At 43.4% G+C, this 16,487-nt stretch overlaps 1 protein-coding gene across 4 annotated transcripts in view; it reads left to right on the top strand.

Moving 5' to 3' along the window:
- TPP2 (tripeptidyl peptidase 2) overlaps positions 1-16,487 on the top strand; it is a 656,253-nt gene that overhangs the window by 237,135 nt on the left and 402,631 nt on the right. For all 4 annotated transcript variants that reach the window (XM_086934242.1, XM_086934243.1, XM_086934239.1 and 1 more), the window contains exons 8-9: positions 14,140-14,216; positions 14,775-14,902. In XM_086934242.1, the coding sequence (XP_086790368.1) occupies positions 14,140-14,216; positions 14,775-14,902 (205 nt within the window). The remainder of the gene's footprint in view (positions 1-14,139; positions 14,217-14,774; positions 14,903-16,487) is intronic.

The following is a 16,487-nucleotide window of genomic DNA, read 5'->3' as shown; positions in this document are numbered from 1 at the left end:
TTTGTGGCAGCTGTCTCTCATTTATGTTTCTATGCTCTTCATGCAGTTGTGGAAGTCGGTTGCGGTTTGGGTGGGGTTCATGGATAGAGCGGACGAGTTGGGTGTCATCGGCGTATGAGATGATGTTGATATTGTGTAGTCTGACGATTTCTGCAAGAGGAGTCATGTAGCTGTTGAAGAGGTGGGGCTGAGCGACTATCTTTGTGCTTCTCCCAAGATGATGTGCTTAGGGGTGCGAGATGAAGTGAGGAAGGCAGACGTTCTGGATGCGTCTTGTGAGGCATAATAATAGCATTCCTAATAGCTATTGTATCAGCTAGGAGAGTAAATGAGCTTCACTCCCTTTCTTCAGTGGGATACGGGCAGGCCAGAATTCAGTGTTTATGACTTCAATGAAGATTACTACGATGCAGCACCAGGACCACTAATAATGAACCTTTTCTCCTGCATACTACCCCTGACGAGGCATTTAAGTGCTTTACGGCAGGTAAACATCGGTTAATAAGCTCTATTTAAAAATATTTCAAAGGGTTTCTTGCCCCATTTTAGCATCCCCTTGCATGCTGGAATCTAAACAATTTCTAGCAAATTTGTGGAGAGATTTCTATGTTTGCAACATAATTTTTAGAATTAACAAAGATCTTGGTTTTAGCTCAGACTTATCAAAGACAAACATTTTGATCAACTTTGAAGTCCTATTGCCTAACTGTTGCACAACAGTAATTTGTCAGTTTCAGTTTTTCAGTTTAAAATGCTTTATTCGGTTTATAAGACATAACCATATAAGCAAAACAAGGTACATAAACTTTTCAATGAGTTAAAATATTAAAAATCATCAATTAGCCGAAAATGGATAGTTCATTTGTATATCCTTTTGACACTACAATTCATGAGCTAAGTTTTCCATCTGTTAACAAATACAAGGGCAATATTTATATCTCATTAAAACCCTGGAATACATTAAGAATTGTATCATACAAATGTAGTACTTCTTCTCCTAATGAGTCCAAATAGTTCCCAGAAAATATTCCCTAAATCAAAGTATACATACAGATTTGAATGTACAGACAGGTCAAATTTCTTCTTATAACACAGTCAAATATTATCAGATGACTATGGATTTCATAGCAGCTGTACATTTCAATATATATGTCGCAACAAAAAAGCATATGTCTGGGCTTTCCAAAGAACATATCAAGTTCATTGCTGTTTTTGTGGAACGAACAAGGTTTTTTAAAAAGATAGGTTTTAAATAAAATTTCCTATATGAAGAATAAAATTTACAAAATAATAAAAAGCGGCAGCAACTCTGTCTTGAAGTGTTGTCACATGGACATACAGAGTCTGATCGGGATTTCATTTTGGGAAAAGCTACTAGATGGTGTGCAATACCCAATCTTAAGCGTGTTAAAACAAAACGGTGAGAATTTCGAGCCACAATGGAAAGGTAGGACTGAAAACCAATATTTAATTTTAGGTCCCGGTAAAAGGCCACACTCAATAGCTTTCCAGACATCTTTTCACGGTTCTCCTTTTTATATATAAGAAACCTTGTTTTTATTTCTTTTTTTGGGGATTAAAACTAAATTCTCAGGTTCAAGAAAAATATTAGTCAAACAGGAGATTATATCAGTAATAAATATATTTGAGCCAAGAAATACGGGATACATGATCAAGCCTCAATCAGTCACGAATTATCTCTTGTGTAAACTGCGTTTCTGTTTTGGCCCAAATAGAACGCCATAGCAGCAGGGGGCGTAATGCAGCTATGTCAGAGATATATTCGATTCCTACCTCCTTATGTACTAATTCAGTGGATGCCGAGGTAGGTACGCAGAGTAGTTTTTCAAGAAATTTATTTTCATCTCCCTGCAGTGTTGGATTGTGCTGGTGCCCCGATACACCAGCACCATATAAAGCCGATGAGGTGCAACGTACATTGTAGATTGCCATCATGTCTTTTATACTTCTGACCCCCAGTTTTGTAGAAAATCTAAAAATACTACTGGTATTCCTGTTTATCTTTAAACTGATATTATCAAACACATGTTGCCATTTGCCATCCCCTGAGAATGTCATCGCCAGGTAACAAAAAGTTTTAACTTGTTGCATTTTAACCTTGTCAATAAAGAAACTAGAGCTTGCTGACTTGGCCTTGCTCTCACATGTCATCACAACAGTCTTAGTTTTGTTCCCCTTAAGTCTCCTGCTTTCAATAAATAACATGAAATTGTCAGTAAGTCGTTGTAGACTGATCTGAGTACGTGAGATTAAAACCGCGTCGTCCGCATATAATAATATGGGGACCTCCTTCCCTCCTATGTGTGGTGCATCCGCAGGGATCCGACTCAAAATTGAGTCGACCTGGTTAATAAATAATGAAAATAAAAAAGGAGCTAAAACACAACCCTGTCAAATGCCTCTTGAAACTTTAAGGGAGGGGGTACATTCACCAAGGTGTCCATAATGTACTTTACAAGATAGTTTCTCATAGAGCCTAGCTAAAAGTGTATAATTTCATTGAGTGCACCTAAATCAATTAAAATGTGCCATAAAATAGAATGGTCCACGAGATCGAAAGCACTGCTCAGATCTGCAAAGCAGAGAAACAGTGAACCATCCTTAGCAGTGGTATACTTGTTAATAAGGAGATCCAAATTAACACACTGCTCTAATGTCCCCAAGCCTTTTCTAAAACCATATTGTACTTTAGTTAAAATTGCATTTTCAGCGGCCCAGATTTCTAACCTTTTCAACATTATCCTACTCATGGTTTTGATTGATGCATCTTAAAGGGAGATTGGTCGGTAGTTACACGCCTCAGATTTAGATCCCTTCTTAAAAAGGGGTATGACTACCGACTGACTCCATGAGGGTGGTAAGCTTCCTTCCGCTGCCGTATTAAAAAGTCTTACTAAAAGTGGCGCCCAGAGGTTCATTTCGATTTTAAATGCAATGCACAGCTGGGCATATCCGTCATCAAGTCACAGTATAAAAAAAGGGTTAGATCAGGTTGTATTTTTTTATTCTGTTTATTAGGCCTTATACAACCATTTGCCCACCTCAGAGGGTAATACAAATTTATACATTCCTGGCCCATATCTGCATGCAATATTATTTTTTACATTTTAATAGTTATTAATTATACAACCAAAATAACTTGGTACACTCTATACGTCATTTTGTAATTACCAATAATACATGTTGAGGCAGGTTAAGGATTAGCCTGGCTGCTGCGTTATAGATTGTCTGAAGTCTCTGCATAATTTTGGCGGTTGTGCCGGCATAGTGTGTTGCCGTAGTCGAGTTGGCTGGTGATGAGTGTTTTTGTCACTGTTTTCTTGGTGCTGATTGGGATCACCTCAAGGTCTTTCAGAGCATGTGGATTGTATGAAAACACGCTGAGGCAACTGTGTTTACCTTTCGTTTCATGGAGAGTTGGCTGTCTAGTACTGTGCCGAGATTGCAGGCCTGGTCTTCCTGTGCTGGGGTGGGTCCAAGTTCAGTGGGCTATCAGGAGTCAATCCAGAGGGCAGTGTTTCTGCCGAAGATCAGGACTTCAGTCTTGTCAGTGTTCAGTTTGTGGCAGCTGTCTCTCATCCATGTTTCTATGCTCTTCATACAGTTGTGGAAGTCGGTTGCGGTTTGGGTGGGGTTCATGGATAGAGAGGACGAGTTGGGTGTCATTGGCGTATGAGATGATGTTGATATTGTGTAGTCTGACAATGTCTGCAAGAGGAGTCCTGTAGCTGTTGAAGAGGTGGGGCTGAGCGACTATCTTTGTGCTTCTCCCAAGATGGTGTGCTAGGGGTGCGAGATGAAGTGAGGAAGGCAGACGTTCTGGATGCATCTAGTGAGGCATAATAATAGCATTCCTAATAGCTATTGTATCCGCTAGGAGAGTAAATGAGCTTCACTCTCTTTCTTCAGTGGGATACGGGCAGGTCAGAATTCAGTGTTTATGACTTCAATGAAGATTACTACGATTCAGCACCAGGACCACCAATAATGAACCTTTTCTCCTGCATACTACCCCTGACTAGGCATTTAAGAGCTTTACCGCAGGTCAAACATCGGTTAATAAGCTCTATTTAAAAATATTTCAAAGGGTTTCTTGCCCCATTTTAGCATCCCCTTGCATGCTGGAATCTAAACAATGTCTAGCGAATTTGTGGAGAGATTTCCATGTTTGCAACATAATTTTAAGAATTAACAAAGATCTTGGTTTTAGCTCAGACTGATCAAAGACAAAAATTTTGATCAACTTTGAAGTCCTATAACCTAACTGTTGCACAACAGTAATTTTTCTTTTAATAGCTGTTTTCCTAGAACCTGCAATGCAGGTGTTCTCAACACCTACTTCAACCCCATAATAGCATTTGAGGAAAGGGGCAATACAAAGCTCAGTCTGTAGTCTCAGCAGCCAACTAATCAACACCAAACTGATTCCATATTAGCTTCCACTGCATGATAAATATCTTCGTAACTCCTTATGGTATCCCCTACAACAGGTCTTACAGCCCTAGGGCATTGTGCATTATGTTTACGGTGAGTATATGGCTGCATGAGCAGATATACCCCTGTGATGTCCAAGTCAATTCTTAGACATTGCTACTGAACTGGGAAGTTATCTTGAGTACATGTACTGGGCACTGGTAATTAGGAGTTCCTTAGCTACATGATGGTATCACTAAAACCAATGATGTTTGGTATAAAATATCTCAAATTAATATACTCACGCAGAACCCTATAATAGATTTAATAATACATGCACCCGGATGGTACCTTAGTTGTACCACCTGAAACCTACTAGTCCACTTGTGTGCTGGCGGCCCGGACCAGTCCAGCCTGCCAGCAAAGACACATTTCTGACCCTCTAGGAAGTGAGCGCCCCGCTCTGACACCAGGAACAATGCCTGCTTTGGCAGGAGATGTTTTTCTCCTCCTGCAAACAGAATTTCTAGCAATCAGCTTATGAAGGCCAGAGGCTTCAAGGCCATGCCACCTTTAATAGGTGACCCTGGCGTCCCCTAGACCTGGGAGTTGACAACCCCTACTCTGAGGCCAATTTGGCACCAGAACAGGCAGGAAATTAGTAAGCAAAGTAGGTGTGAAGCACACCCCAGGACAGTTGCGCCCTAAAGTTGAATTGCCTGATGTACCCCACTCAAGGAAAATTCCACTGTCTTGGTGATGGCAGAATTTCAGAAACTGGGACAGGGTTATGCCCACTTCCCACAGGAAGTGGTCATATAGGGGGCGTAGTGACCCCAAGGGTAGGTAGCCCCTTTGTTACTCCTCTCCACTTCCCTAGCGCTCTTAAATTTTGTATTTAGGAGGCTCACTGAATCAGGAACTTCAAATTTCACTGACTAAAAAGAAGATGACCCTGAAGAGCCGAACCTGCAAGAACTGAGAACTGCTGTGGACATTTGGAGCCAAACCCTGCCTGCCACACAGAGACTCGACAATTGCAAAGACCCAACTCGTCCAGCAGCTGTGCATCCTCCACAAGCCCCGGAGGGTTGCCAGTCCTTAACACAGCAGCCAGCATCTCCCCTGGAGTAGAGGAGCTACTCACCTGATGGTACTTACCGCAAAGTCCGGTTTATAGAAGCTGGGCTCTACCTGGTTCACCAAGTATAGCCACCCAGAAGGAGGTCAGTGCAGTGAAGGTCAGATCTGTCTTTCTGCCAAGCCTGAAGAAGCCAGGACCTCCACAAGCCTTCCTGCACCAATACCTGGGGTACTGGACCCTTGCTGAAAGTTCATCACGGACTCCAACAACATCACTGACGACAAGCTATTGAGGGACATAAGTCCCACGGAGGCCAGCACAGAGTTGGGCCAGCTGTCCTGTTTTTGTCCTATTTGCTGCTTCTCACTGACACCAGTGAGCGTCTTCACGTGTGAGAGCTACCCGACCACAAACATTGTACACCCGAACCGCCCGGGCCTGAATAACCCGTCTGCTCCCCTGTGCTCTCAAGAACCTCACCACCCGGGCCCCCCCATTGGGAGCTCCGAGACTTGTTCCAAAGCCCACCCTTGCAGCCTATTACCAGATGACCCCCCTTCCTTTCTACCGCTTAGCATACTAGGCTACCAACCCATCCAGCACCTCTGCACACAGACTGATCAGTGCAGATACAACCGATCTGCTGGTGGAACTTTGGCTCTTATCCCTCTAACACCTCACGTCTGAAAGGGGTCCCACGGAAACACCTCACAAATCTATGTATGCAGTAAATGTTCTTTCTCCCATAGGAAAGCTTTATGTGTAAAAACACACTGTTGATTAACTGCACTAAAACTGTAAAAAGTCTATTATGAAAAAGTACTTACCTGATAATTAAGTTCTTGGGTTCAAAATATGTATAAAGATACATGTTCTGTTTTCCAAATTGGTGTGTATCTCCTTTTTAAGTGTGTGTATCATTTAATGACTAAGACTTCTCTCTCATAAACTTAAGGTTGTTCGACCACACTACCCTAGATAGAGCACCTTGGGATTGCTAGAGCAAGCCTCTGTCCACTTATAGGGGACACCTGGACTCTATACCCAGAATACCTTGTTTTCGTACACTAAACAAATGGACTGCTTCCTGCTCTAGTGTTACCTGGAAATAACTTTTTCTCATCATTCACGATCATGGGCAAAAAAGCTGGCAACTGAGTGTTGTCTTTCAGCACTGCTAAATCCTGCATCTGAACACTTCTATACTTTATTTAGCCGATTTGTCCGATAATACTGGCTTTCAAACCTCTCTAGTCTCTGTTTCATAACTGTTAAAATAGATGAAGGTGCTTTTTGCCTGATATACACCCTTCATTTCGAATCTCCAAGTCTGTTGAGTACCTTTCTTTATGACCCTCTGCGTTAATATGTAGACCAATCTGTGTTCTAGTTAACATAACTATATACCCAGTTCTGGTGAAAGCAATTCATTTTATTTGTGGGCTACAGAGCACTATTTTCACGTGATTATGGAAACCTGAGCATCCAATAATATTTGAAAAATATATTAAATGCTCTAGGGTACTCTGACCGAGCTCGTCATTGCAACCCTCTCCTTTTTTAACCTCTCACCTGATGGTACCTGTGCCAGCATCCCTGACCCATTTAAAGATAGAAAGGGCCTGATTTAGAGTTTGGCAGGGGGCTTCTGTGTCACAAATGTGACCGAAATCCAATCCACCTTATTACAAATGTATTCTATACAAACGTGACGGCTTAACTGTCTGCCAAACTGTTAATCAGCAAATTAAAACTGCAAGCAAAGAAGAGAATTGTTTTACTGCTTAGTATTTGACATAGACGATAGACCATGTGGTATTGTGTTCACTGGACTACTCTGGACTACTCTGTATATACATGTGTGAGAGCAAAAGAATGGTCAACCTTAAATGTATTCTGGCAACAAATGTGTTATCGCTGCAGGGTTGTTGTGACTTTTCGACCTTCATCTACTAGCCCGAGCTTTCCTCTGGTGAAGCCAAACCTCACTAGTAATGTCTAGATGCTGACAAAATGTTAGACACATACAATTTAAGGAAGTGTCCCACTATTGGGAAGTTTTATCTTTGGATAATCATAACAACTGCACCAACTCTGCAGAAACACTTTTTTCTATGAATTTCCTTTGCCACCCTTCAAACAACTACTTATATCTGTCCTTTTGGACCCTTGTTTGCCACACCCATATGACAAGTACTTATAGTTATGCTAGTAAGCATTGTCGGTTGACTGCCTTGGAGTAGGGACCAATAACTACAAGTCTATTATACAATTGAGATTTCAGACCATGGTAATCAACTTCATCCAGGCCCGCCCCCTGTCCCACTTCCAACACCTTTTTCTTTGATTCAGCGTATGGAATGAGACCTGAGAGGATGAGGGGATATATTGCTCATTCTATGTATAAATGACCTTAAAAAAGATACACTTATAGTTTATTCAGTTTGCAGGTTTGGGGCCAGATGTATGTAGTGTAGATTTCATAGTAGGCTATTCACAAAACTGGTTGAAGAACATGTTCACTTATTAGCAAATATAAAACGAATGGACAAAGCCCAATGTGTAACGGTGCGCATTACCAAGTATCAGTTGATAATAAATGTATAAAGGAGACATAGCTTCCAGTAAGATCAGATCACAATTTAAAATACTGTTGTGATCTATTTGGATCAAACGTATAAATAGTATTTACACAACAATGAACAGTTGTGATCCTAGGGTGTAGATCAGTTAAATCACTTCACTGTGTGTGTGTGGTACTCAGATTTTTGACAAGTAAATGGGCACAAACTGAATCAGCCTACATTTTAGGTCGAGCCTAGCATTGCAGAGAATGCGCTGCTCGCTCTGCGAGGCATGCTGTAGTAGGGTTTGTATTAGAAGTGGTGTGGAAGCCCCGCCCATAATTTTCATTGGCTGATGTCTTTGTCCATGGTAAACGTTGGCTTCCAATTGATAATCAGGCTTTTTAGTTCCTCCTTGTTACTGCCCTGTCTCCTATTGTGACCGCCCAACAGGACTGGATCTTTTACTTGTGGCGTTACACTGTCTCCTTCATTAGTCGGTAAGCACTCTTTTTTAAAAAAAATAAAAAAATTACGGACATGGATGGAGTTTGTTAATTTATGATGAAAAAAGATTGTTTGTGACGGGTGCTTTACTTGTCTTTGAAAATAAGCTTTGCTGTTAGTCTTGTGAAAGTACTCGCCGGGCGTTCAGCGGAATTGTGTTCTTTGCAGGTTTGTGAGGGTTTAGGGCGCAGTTTTCGGACTGGATTAGGGGGCTCTTGCAGGATTTTTCTTTTTTTTTTTTTAGAAGGACTTCTTCTCTATGCCATAGCTTCAGCACAATAATAATAGCCACTTACTACATCATTCTTTCGAACCCAGGAGTTTCTGTATGTCAGTTCTAATGAAGGGTGTGGTTGCTGAAAGTGGGCGCCTGGAGTCCCTCGGAGTGTGAAGATAGGAGGGGGATGGGCTCCCCGTTATTGAGTATTATGTTGATCGCTCGGCGGTCCCTCTGTCTGGGTTCAGCCACCAGCCGATAGTGGCTGATTGGGATCCTGGGAGCGGTGGAAGGTGCCCCCTGTACACATCGCATTGTGGAAATGTGCCTTTTTAGAGGCACACCAGTGCAGGGATCACCCTTATCTTTGTCAATGGGTCCTTCAGACCAATAAAATAGAGATTGACACTGAAGCTGAAATTTAAAATAACAAGTGTATTGACTCATGAGTGAGACCACGTCCACGCAACACCCTCAAGTGTTCCAGGGAGTAGTTACTTGAATACACAGACCATGGACCTTTTTTACTGAGTTTGTTGCAGAGTAAGCATGTAGACTCCAATAGAAGGTACAAGCATTCACAGGAATAGCTACCAACAAACATGGGCAGATGGATATCACTTAGTCAGCAGAGTGGGTGGGGAAACAGAACTGCTTACATCAGTAGGAAATGGTTTACAGTTACATTCGCAAACTGGTGCATTCAAGCAGCTACAGGCCTTTCTGAGCTCATACATTGCTCTGGCTCAGTACTGAAGGAGTTGACTAAAGCTAATGACACAAGCAAAATTGAAAGGCAAGCAACAGTGAAGACGGAAGAATTACATAGCTGACAGAATGGATGCCACAAACAAGATGGCTTCAGCTCATTCGAACGCCTATTCTTTTTGATTTCCACAGCATTGGCCATCCCCGATTCCCTAAGGGGGGGGGGGGGGGGGTTGTACGAGGTGTATTTCCAAGATATAGAGCTCCCTATCGATCCATTGAGGAAGATGGGTTGCATTCCACCCCTCCCCTGCCGCCCTTCAACAGTCCCTCGTTTTTTACTTGCACTTGACCGGGGCCACCTCTGCCCCCCCAAACCCCCATCCTCTGAGTCTCACTCCAGGTAAGCTTCTGTGTCACATCTTTAGGGCATCGGAAAGTGTATCGAACTATAGGGGAGTGTGTGGTAGATCGAGAAGCGCACTTCTGGTTGTGGGTCACTGTGTCCGGAGTGGTTCACGCTGGTGAGGGAGGCTGGCCGTACTTTTGTGCTATGCCCGTTTGGGGGGTTGTGGCATTATTTGTTCTACCAAGAGACCTTTTTATTAACCTTTTCACCACTGGCTTCCGGTCTGTTGTGGGGGTCGGAGGTTAGCGCTAGACCGAGGTTACCATGCTAAGCTTGTTTTGGGGGAAGGGGCGGCGAAGGCTGGTCTTATTATTATTTTTATTTATAGTGAGGTGGACTGAATCTCTGTCCATGGTGGGAGGAGGGTGCATTGAGGGTGCTTTCTAAGCTGGGGATGGTAGGGGTGGTGGGTAGAAGCTGCCACTCGCTGCCTCGTTTCTTTTTGGAGAATTGGCTGCCCTTTTTGCCCTGCACTGGGGACGCTGTCCACTGGCCTACAGTGGGAGAGTACTCCACTTCTGACTCCGGATTAGACTCGCCCAACCAAAGCTTGAGAATGGGAGGGGTTGTTTAATTGCAACGGTTCCGACTGCTGTGTGGAGAAAGAGAGGATGGGAGCCCCCCCGCCCCGCCCCCCCCCCCCCACCCCGTCTATGGGAGCAGCTTCAGCGCAGGCTCCGATCAATAGACATTCACACAAACTTCAGGGGGCAGCACCAGGACACAAAGCGGTGTGCTTATCATTGCTTGTCGCAGCTTTTATGGGGACGCTTGGAATCTTACTTTTTAGGCCAAGCCTAGTGTTGCAGCACATGAGCTGCTCGCTCTGTGAGGCATAATGTAGTAGGGTATGTTTTTAAAATAGTGTGGAAGCCCGCTCGTATTTTTTATTGACTGGGGCCATTATCCATGGTAAACGCTGGCTTCTGATTGATAACGAGGCTTCTTAGTCCCTCCTTGTTACCGCCCTGTCTCTTTTTGTGACTGCCCTGCAGGACTGGATCTTTTACTTGCGGCATTACAATGTCTCCTTCATTAGTCGATAAGCGCTCTTTATTTTCATTTAGCTTTTGCAAGGGCGGCCGCGTGTTTATTTTTGCATCGCATTTTCACTTTAACAATAGATGCCGGCCAACCCCGCGAGTGCTGTGTGGAACGGCAGCTATTGTTGACGTGAAAGTGCGAGGCAAATATAGACAAGCGGCTGCCTTTGCGTATGCCGTGGGGTGCCCGGCTGCGGGGAGGGCGTGGAGGCTGAAGCCCGGGACATGCACCCCGGTGGCACCAGCACCTGCTGCATGGGTATGGCAGCCAAGATCGCCTGGGATGCGCCGGGCCCCTCCGAGGCGGAACTGAAGGCGCTGGACCACTCTGCGAGGGAAGATGCTGAAGGAGCGGCAGCTGGAGGCGCTGCAGCAGGCCGTGGAGTCCCGGGGCTCGGGGGCACCTGGACCGCTACCTCCTGCTGCCCGCCGAGGCCTTGCCGCAGGCCCTGCCGCTCTTACTCTGCCACTCTTACTCTGCCGCCTCTTCCGATGGCCCGACCTCAGGCATTCCTGCAAGCTGAAGCGACTCGGCGGCTGCGAGAGCCACAAGACTGAGCCCGAGCTGGTGTGCTCCAACCCGCACCACCTCAGCTGGCTCTGCAAGCTAGGAAAGGGGCAGCGCACGGCATGTGCACCACACTCTCCTCCTGCACACGGGCACTTACACGAGCGGCATACACCACCCCAGCTGCCCACTGCACACCCTGTAATGAGTCCTGATAGCTAGATAAGGGGCTGTCCGCAGTGTGTGCACATGTGGCTTCCTGCACACTAACCTCCTGCACATCAGGCACAAATACCAGCGGCATGCACCACCTCAGCCGCCCTCTGCACCCCGGCCACAAGTCCTGCGAGCAAAGAGAGGGGCTGCGCGCGGCGTGTACCCAAGTGGCATGCCGTGGTACACACTAATTTCCTGAACGAGGGACACCAACTCCAGCAGCATGTATCACCCCAGTCACTTCCCGCACTCTTTACTTATTGCGCACACGGTGTGTATATGTACATAATACAATTTTAACGAGAGGCGCCTGCAACTGGTTCTGGGAAGTAGGTGAGGGCTTGCACTCGATGTGTGTGTATACCTGAAATCTCATACTGGATTCCAGACTCATTGCACACTAAACACTAGTCACCCCAACTATACCACAGCTGTCTATGCTGGGCAGTTAAAACCATGCACACGCAGGTTGCAATACTTTCTGCAAACCGGCATCCTGACTTTGTATACCGCCCTGCACTTGTGCATACAGAGCGGTAGCCTGCACACAAACTCTATCCTCTGCACAGGTCCAACATGGAAAGATTGACCGTGCACACCGCCACCCGACGCTTACCATCATGTGTGCACACGTCCAATAAGTGTCCCCTCCTGCTCACTCCAGCTGTTCCCAATTCTCAGAGTGTTGCCCAGCACTCTGTACTGCTTCACCTAGAATGAAGTACACGACCATAGCATCACTTCTGTGGACTCTACCCAATGAGATTCAGCAGTCCTCATTGGATCAGATTTTACTCCTCTGCCTAGTAGATTGTTATCGTAGGTTGCCCAAAAGAATACAAGTAAGGAGAAGAACCAGGAAGAGACATTGTTAAAAAGCCAGGTTCTCAGGAGTTTCTCAGGATCCAGTTGCTCCATCGGTGTACTGAACCGAAACGTTATTTTCCATTTCCAGAGTAGTGGCATGGATTCGAGTCTGTGTGCTGTTACGACTCAGTTTGTAGTAATTGATGTATGGTTTTGGCTTGTTACTTGCCCAGTGCTTCTTGTGTGCCTGTAATTGCCCAAGATTTAGTTTCGCCATCAGAGTTTGACCCTCAGCAAAAGAGATGCGGAAAGGTGAAAATAATTGGGATGGAAAAGATGAGAAAGAGTGAGAAAAGGAGACTGGAAGTGGTAAAAAACAAGACCGCCTTAGTATTTGGCGAATTTATTATTTTTATTTCTTTAGAAAAACGTGCGACCTGCATATACTTTTTTACGAGTTAACCTGTGTTGGGAAGCAGCCCTGTCTTTTCTACCGTGTGGTGGTGCTGCGGGGCTCCTGGGCCCGTTTTCTCCTTCCCACCCCATGCCCAGCTCTCCCGTTCGAGGAGTGCGGTGTGGGTGTCTTCGAGCAAGCATTGTTTGTTATTCTTGCACACAATTTATGCCCTGCCTGTGTTACTTGAGAGGGAAGTATGGTGTTTGTTTAACGACCCTAGTGAGAATTTTAAGCATGAAAATAAGGCCAGCTCGGGGTGGGGGCGGGGGGCTCTCTGAGGCCCTGGGTCTGAGCTGGGACTGGCGTGTGGATCTAAACTTTAACCTATTGTTAGTGTAAATAACAATGCCTTTTATTTATGTGTTGTTTTTTAAACCTATAAATAAAAAGCATTGCCATTTATAAGGCCAATAGCTCAAAATATCGTAATTGCGAGACCTATTGCATTGCAAATCCTTGTTATTAGTTCTAGTTTGCAAATAGTGTATTGCAGAGCAGCATGTACTTTGACATTTCTCAACCTACTAACATTCATACCAAGTCTCTAACAGAATATAAGCATCAAGTTTTAATCTAAGCCTGATAATAGGAGCAATTCATGACTGCATGTCTCGCATTGTGTTGATTATTTCCCCTTAATTCCTTTTGCTATTTAATGCTTAATGAAGATGTAATAGTGCAGAAATATGACCTCTAAAATAGAATTGAGCGATCATGAGATACAAAAGCATTTATTTGCCAAGCCATCTAGCCCAGATAATCATTACCTAAGAGTGTTTGTCTGATCAAAACCTCTACACAGCCAATCCGGGTCATACCCCGGCTTGATCAGGATTTGGATAACTCCAATACACCTTCCAGTTTACTGTACATATTCTTCAATCCCAAACCCTGTGGCAGGTACAATTTCAGCTTAGATCCGGATGCACCGATTTCCTTTCGATTTAACCTTGCTTTCTTACATTGTTCGATGCGTCTGCATACTTTTGTATTTCATGGGCATTTTTAGTTCGGCAAAGTAAAATTATAACATCTTTACATTTAAACATACAAAATGTTTTATTTCATAGTATAATCAAACCCTTACTTATTGTAAGAAATCATCAAATTGACCAAGCTGGATAAATTAGATGCAATTTGAATGTGCTGCTTAGAATTATTTTTTTTTTTTACTTTTCTTTACAGATGATTGAAGTTATAAAGCATAAATGTGATCTTGTCAACTACAGCTATGGAGAAGCAACCCACTGGCCAAATTCTGGGTAAGAGTGCTTTTTCTTATTATTCCTTTTTTACGGGGCTCACGTTCAGTTCTGGGGCTTTAACAATACAAGAAAAACCAAAGAAATTTTGAATAAATTTGTGATTTTTCACACTTTCCAGTGAGGGTTTTTAGGTCACATATGCATTGGAGCACCCTTAAATTTGGCAACACCAGTTATACATATTTGTCTCTGAAAAATACAGTGCGGAGAAGTGTGTCTCCAGTCCCTCATTGCAGTACATTTCATCAAGGGAAACCATAAAATTACCCCCCTCCCCACCCCCAATGTTTTACAATAGTGGAAATTGGACAGTAATGATAATTCACCCGAAACAAGGGTTGCTGTGCATGAATTTGGTCTAAATGTAAAGTACTGCATTTTTATGTAGGTGTGGTCCTAAACCTGATTAGAGTCCGAACTAGGAGTAACAAAAAACTCCTTGCAAATGCAGGCTTTTAACTTCTGTTTTAACCGTTAAGTTTCGAATCTTTGTCATTGCACTATTATATTTCAGACTTCGAATTGGTTATTTCATGACTTATTTCTTTATTGTAGGAGAATATGCGAAGCAATCAATGAAGCAGTGTGGAAAAACAACATAATCTATGTGTCCAGTGCAGGAAACAACGGCCCTTGCCTTTCTACAGTAGGGTGCCCAGGTGGAACCACATCCAGCGTAATAGGTTTGTGGATATTTTGCTTAGCTTTAAGGATGTCAAAACTAATGACCACTTTTTACGCTTCTCGTTATTGTAAGGGTTTAAACAATTTCCGTTTTGTAGTAAATTAGGTTCCTCCTTTCATAATCTTAATTCAGAAAATGTTAAGAATTTCTTGCAATTGACAAGTCCTGAGCTAGAATATCGTTTGAACAACACATTTTTGTTTTAGTAGAACAAAAAAGAATTTTTTTATAAACAATTTATATACATTTTAAGACCAAAAAAGCAGGCAAAAGCACTTTCAAATGCATCACCATATCCCCACATTCGCAGATTATGCCCCAAGCTCATGAATCCAAATTACATCAAGGACATTACAATAACTAGCCTGCAGCTGGCGGCTGATCCAAAATTCTCTTTACCTTGATCGTGGTATAGTGCCATTAAAATGACGCCCATTAACCCCAAATCTTCCAATTCCACTTAGGCACATCCTAGCTCAATATATTGAGTCCTTCCATCATTGGACATCAGTCCAGGCCTCTCAACCATTTGTCCACTCCAATGCTTGATATAGCTTAGCGGTGACGAACATTAAGTTAATGACTGCTTTCAAGTGTGTTTACATATTGTTATTCAAAAACTGCCAGCAATGCCAGTTTAGAAGTATGGGTAGAAATCTAGAAACCTTTGGTTCTTGCTATTTGAAATGATGGTTTACAACACTAGTTTGTGAAAAACTAGTCTCTCTCTCTGGAAAACTGCCTGTCCAGTCCTTGGGGCGAGAGACGGTATTATGGCATTGTTGGGTAAATAAATGGTCTTATGGCAGAGTTACATAGCTGAAACACACAAATGTATACGTTTTTCATGCATTTATTAATGTATGAAGGTAACTGTAAGATCTGCTGTAATGGGATTAAGAGACTTTGTGACTCTTTTTCAAGCACCGGTATCTTACCTTGCGCACACTTGCATTCATTTATATTGCAATGGAGTTTGTCCATATCATTTTGTGTATTTTAAATACAATGGTACAGGTGAAAACTGAACTGATTTGCAACAATTGTAGTCCCGTTTTCTCCGACTTCTCTTTGTACTGTCCCACCTAATAGTGGTGTGTTCAGAAACTGCTTCTCAAGGCAGTGTAAATTTAATACCATACATTCTTACACCTGTATTTTGTAACTACGTTCCTTTCTCCTGCTCTGGTGCGCATCTTGACCAGTTAAATCTAATGGAGACATCTAGCCTCAGATTCCTTATCTTTGAATTTCCCAGGTGTCAGACTGGATACTGAAGTTTTTTCTTCAAGCAATACCCCTGCGTGCCGGTAGGTGGAGTTACAGTGACTACCGCTTCATCTATATAGGCATTACCTCAGTGTGCTGACGTCTGTTCTTTTTTTTCTGTGCTAGCCAAGCGCAGATCCATGAAGAGAGCTCACCTCAGTCAGTTTCTTCGAAGTTTTGTCGTTCCCTTCTTGGGTGTGTAGCCTTTTACCAACATGTGTAAGAATATTTCTGGATTCAAACTGTGCGTTGCCTGACACCGTACTATGTCAGTGACAGATCCACCCCTGGTTTGTCTCTGGTGCCTAGAGTAT

This window comes from Lissotriton vulgaris, chromosome 8 (assembly GCF_964263255.1).
Source record: "Lissotriton vulgaris chromosome 8, aLisVul1.2, whole genome shotgun sequence".
Classification (NCBI taxonomy): domain Eukaryota; kingdom Metazoa; phylum Chordata; class Amphibia; order Caudata; family Salamandridae; genus Lissotriton; species Lissotriton vulgaris.
Note: the sequence above shows the minus strand (reverse complement) of the source record. Positions and strands in the feature narration are given on the sequence as shown.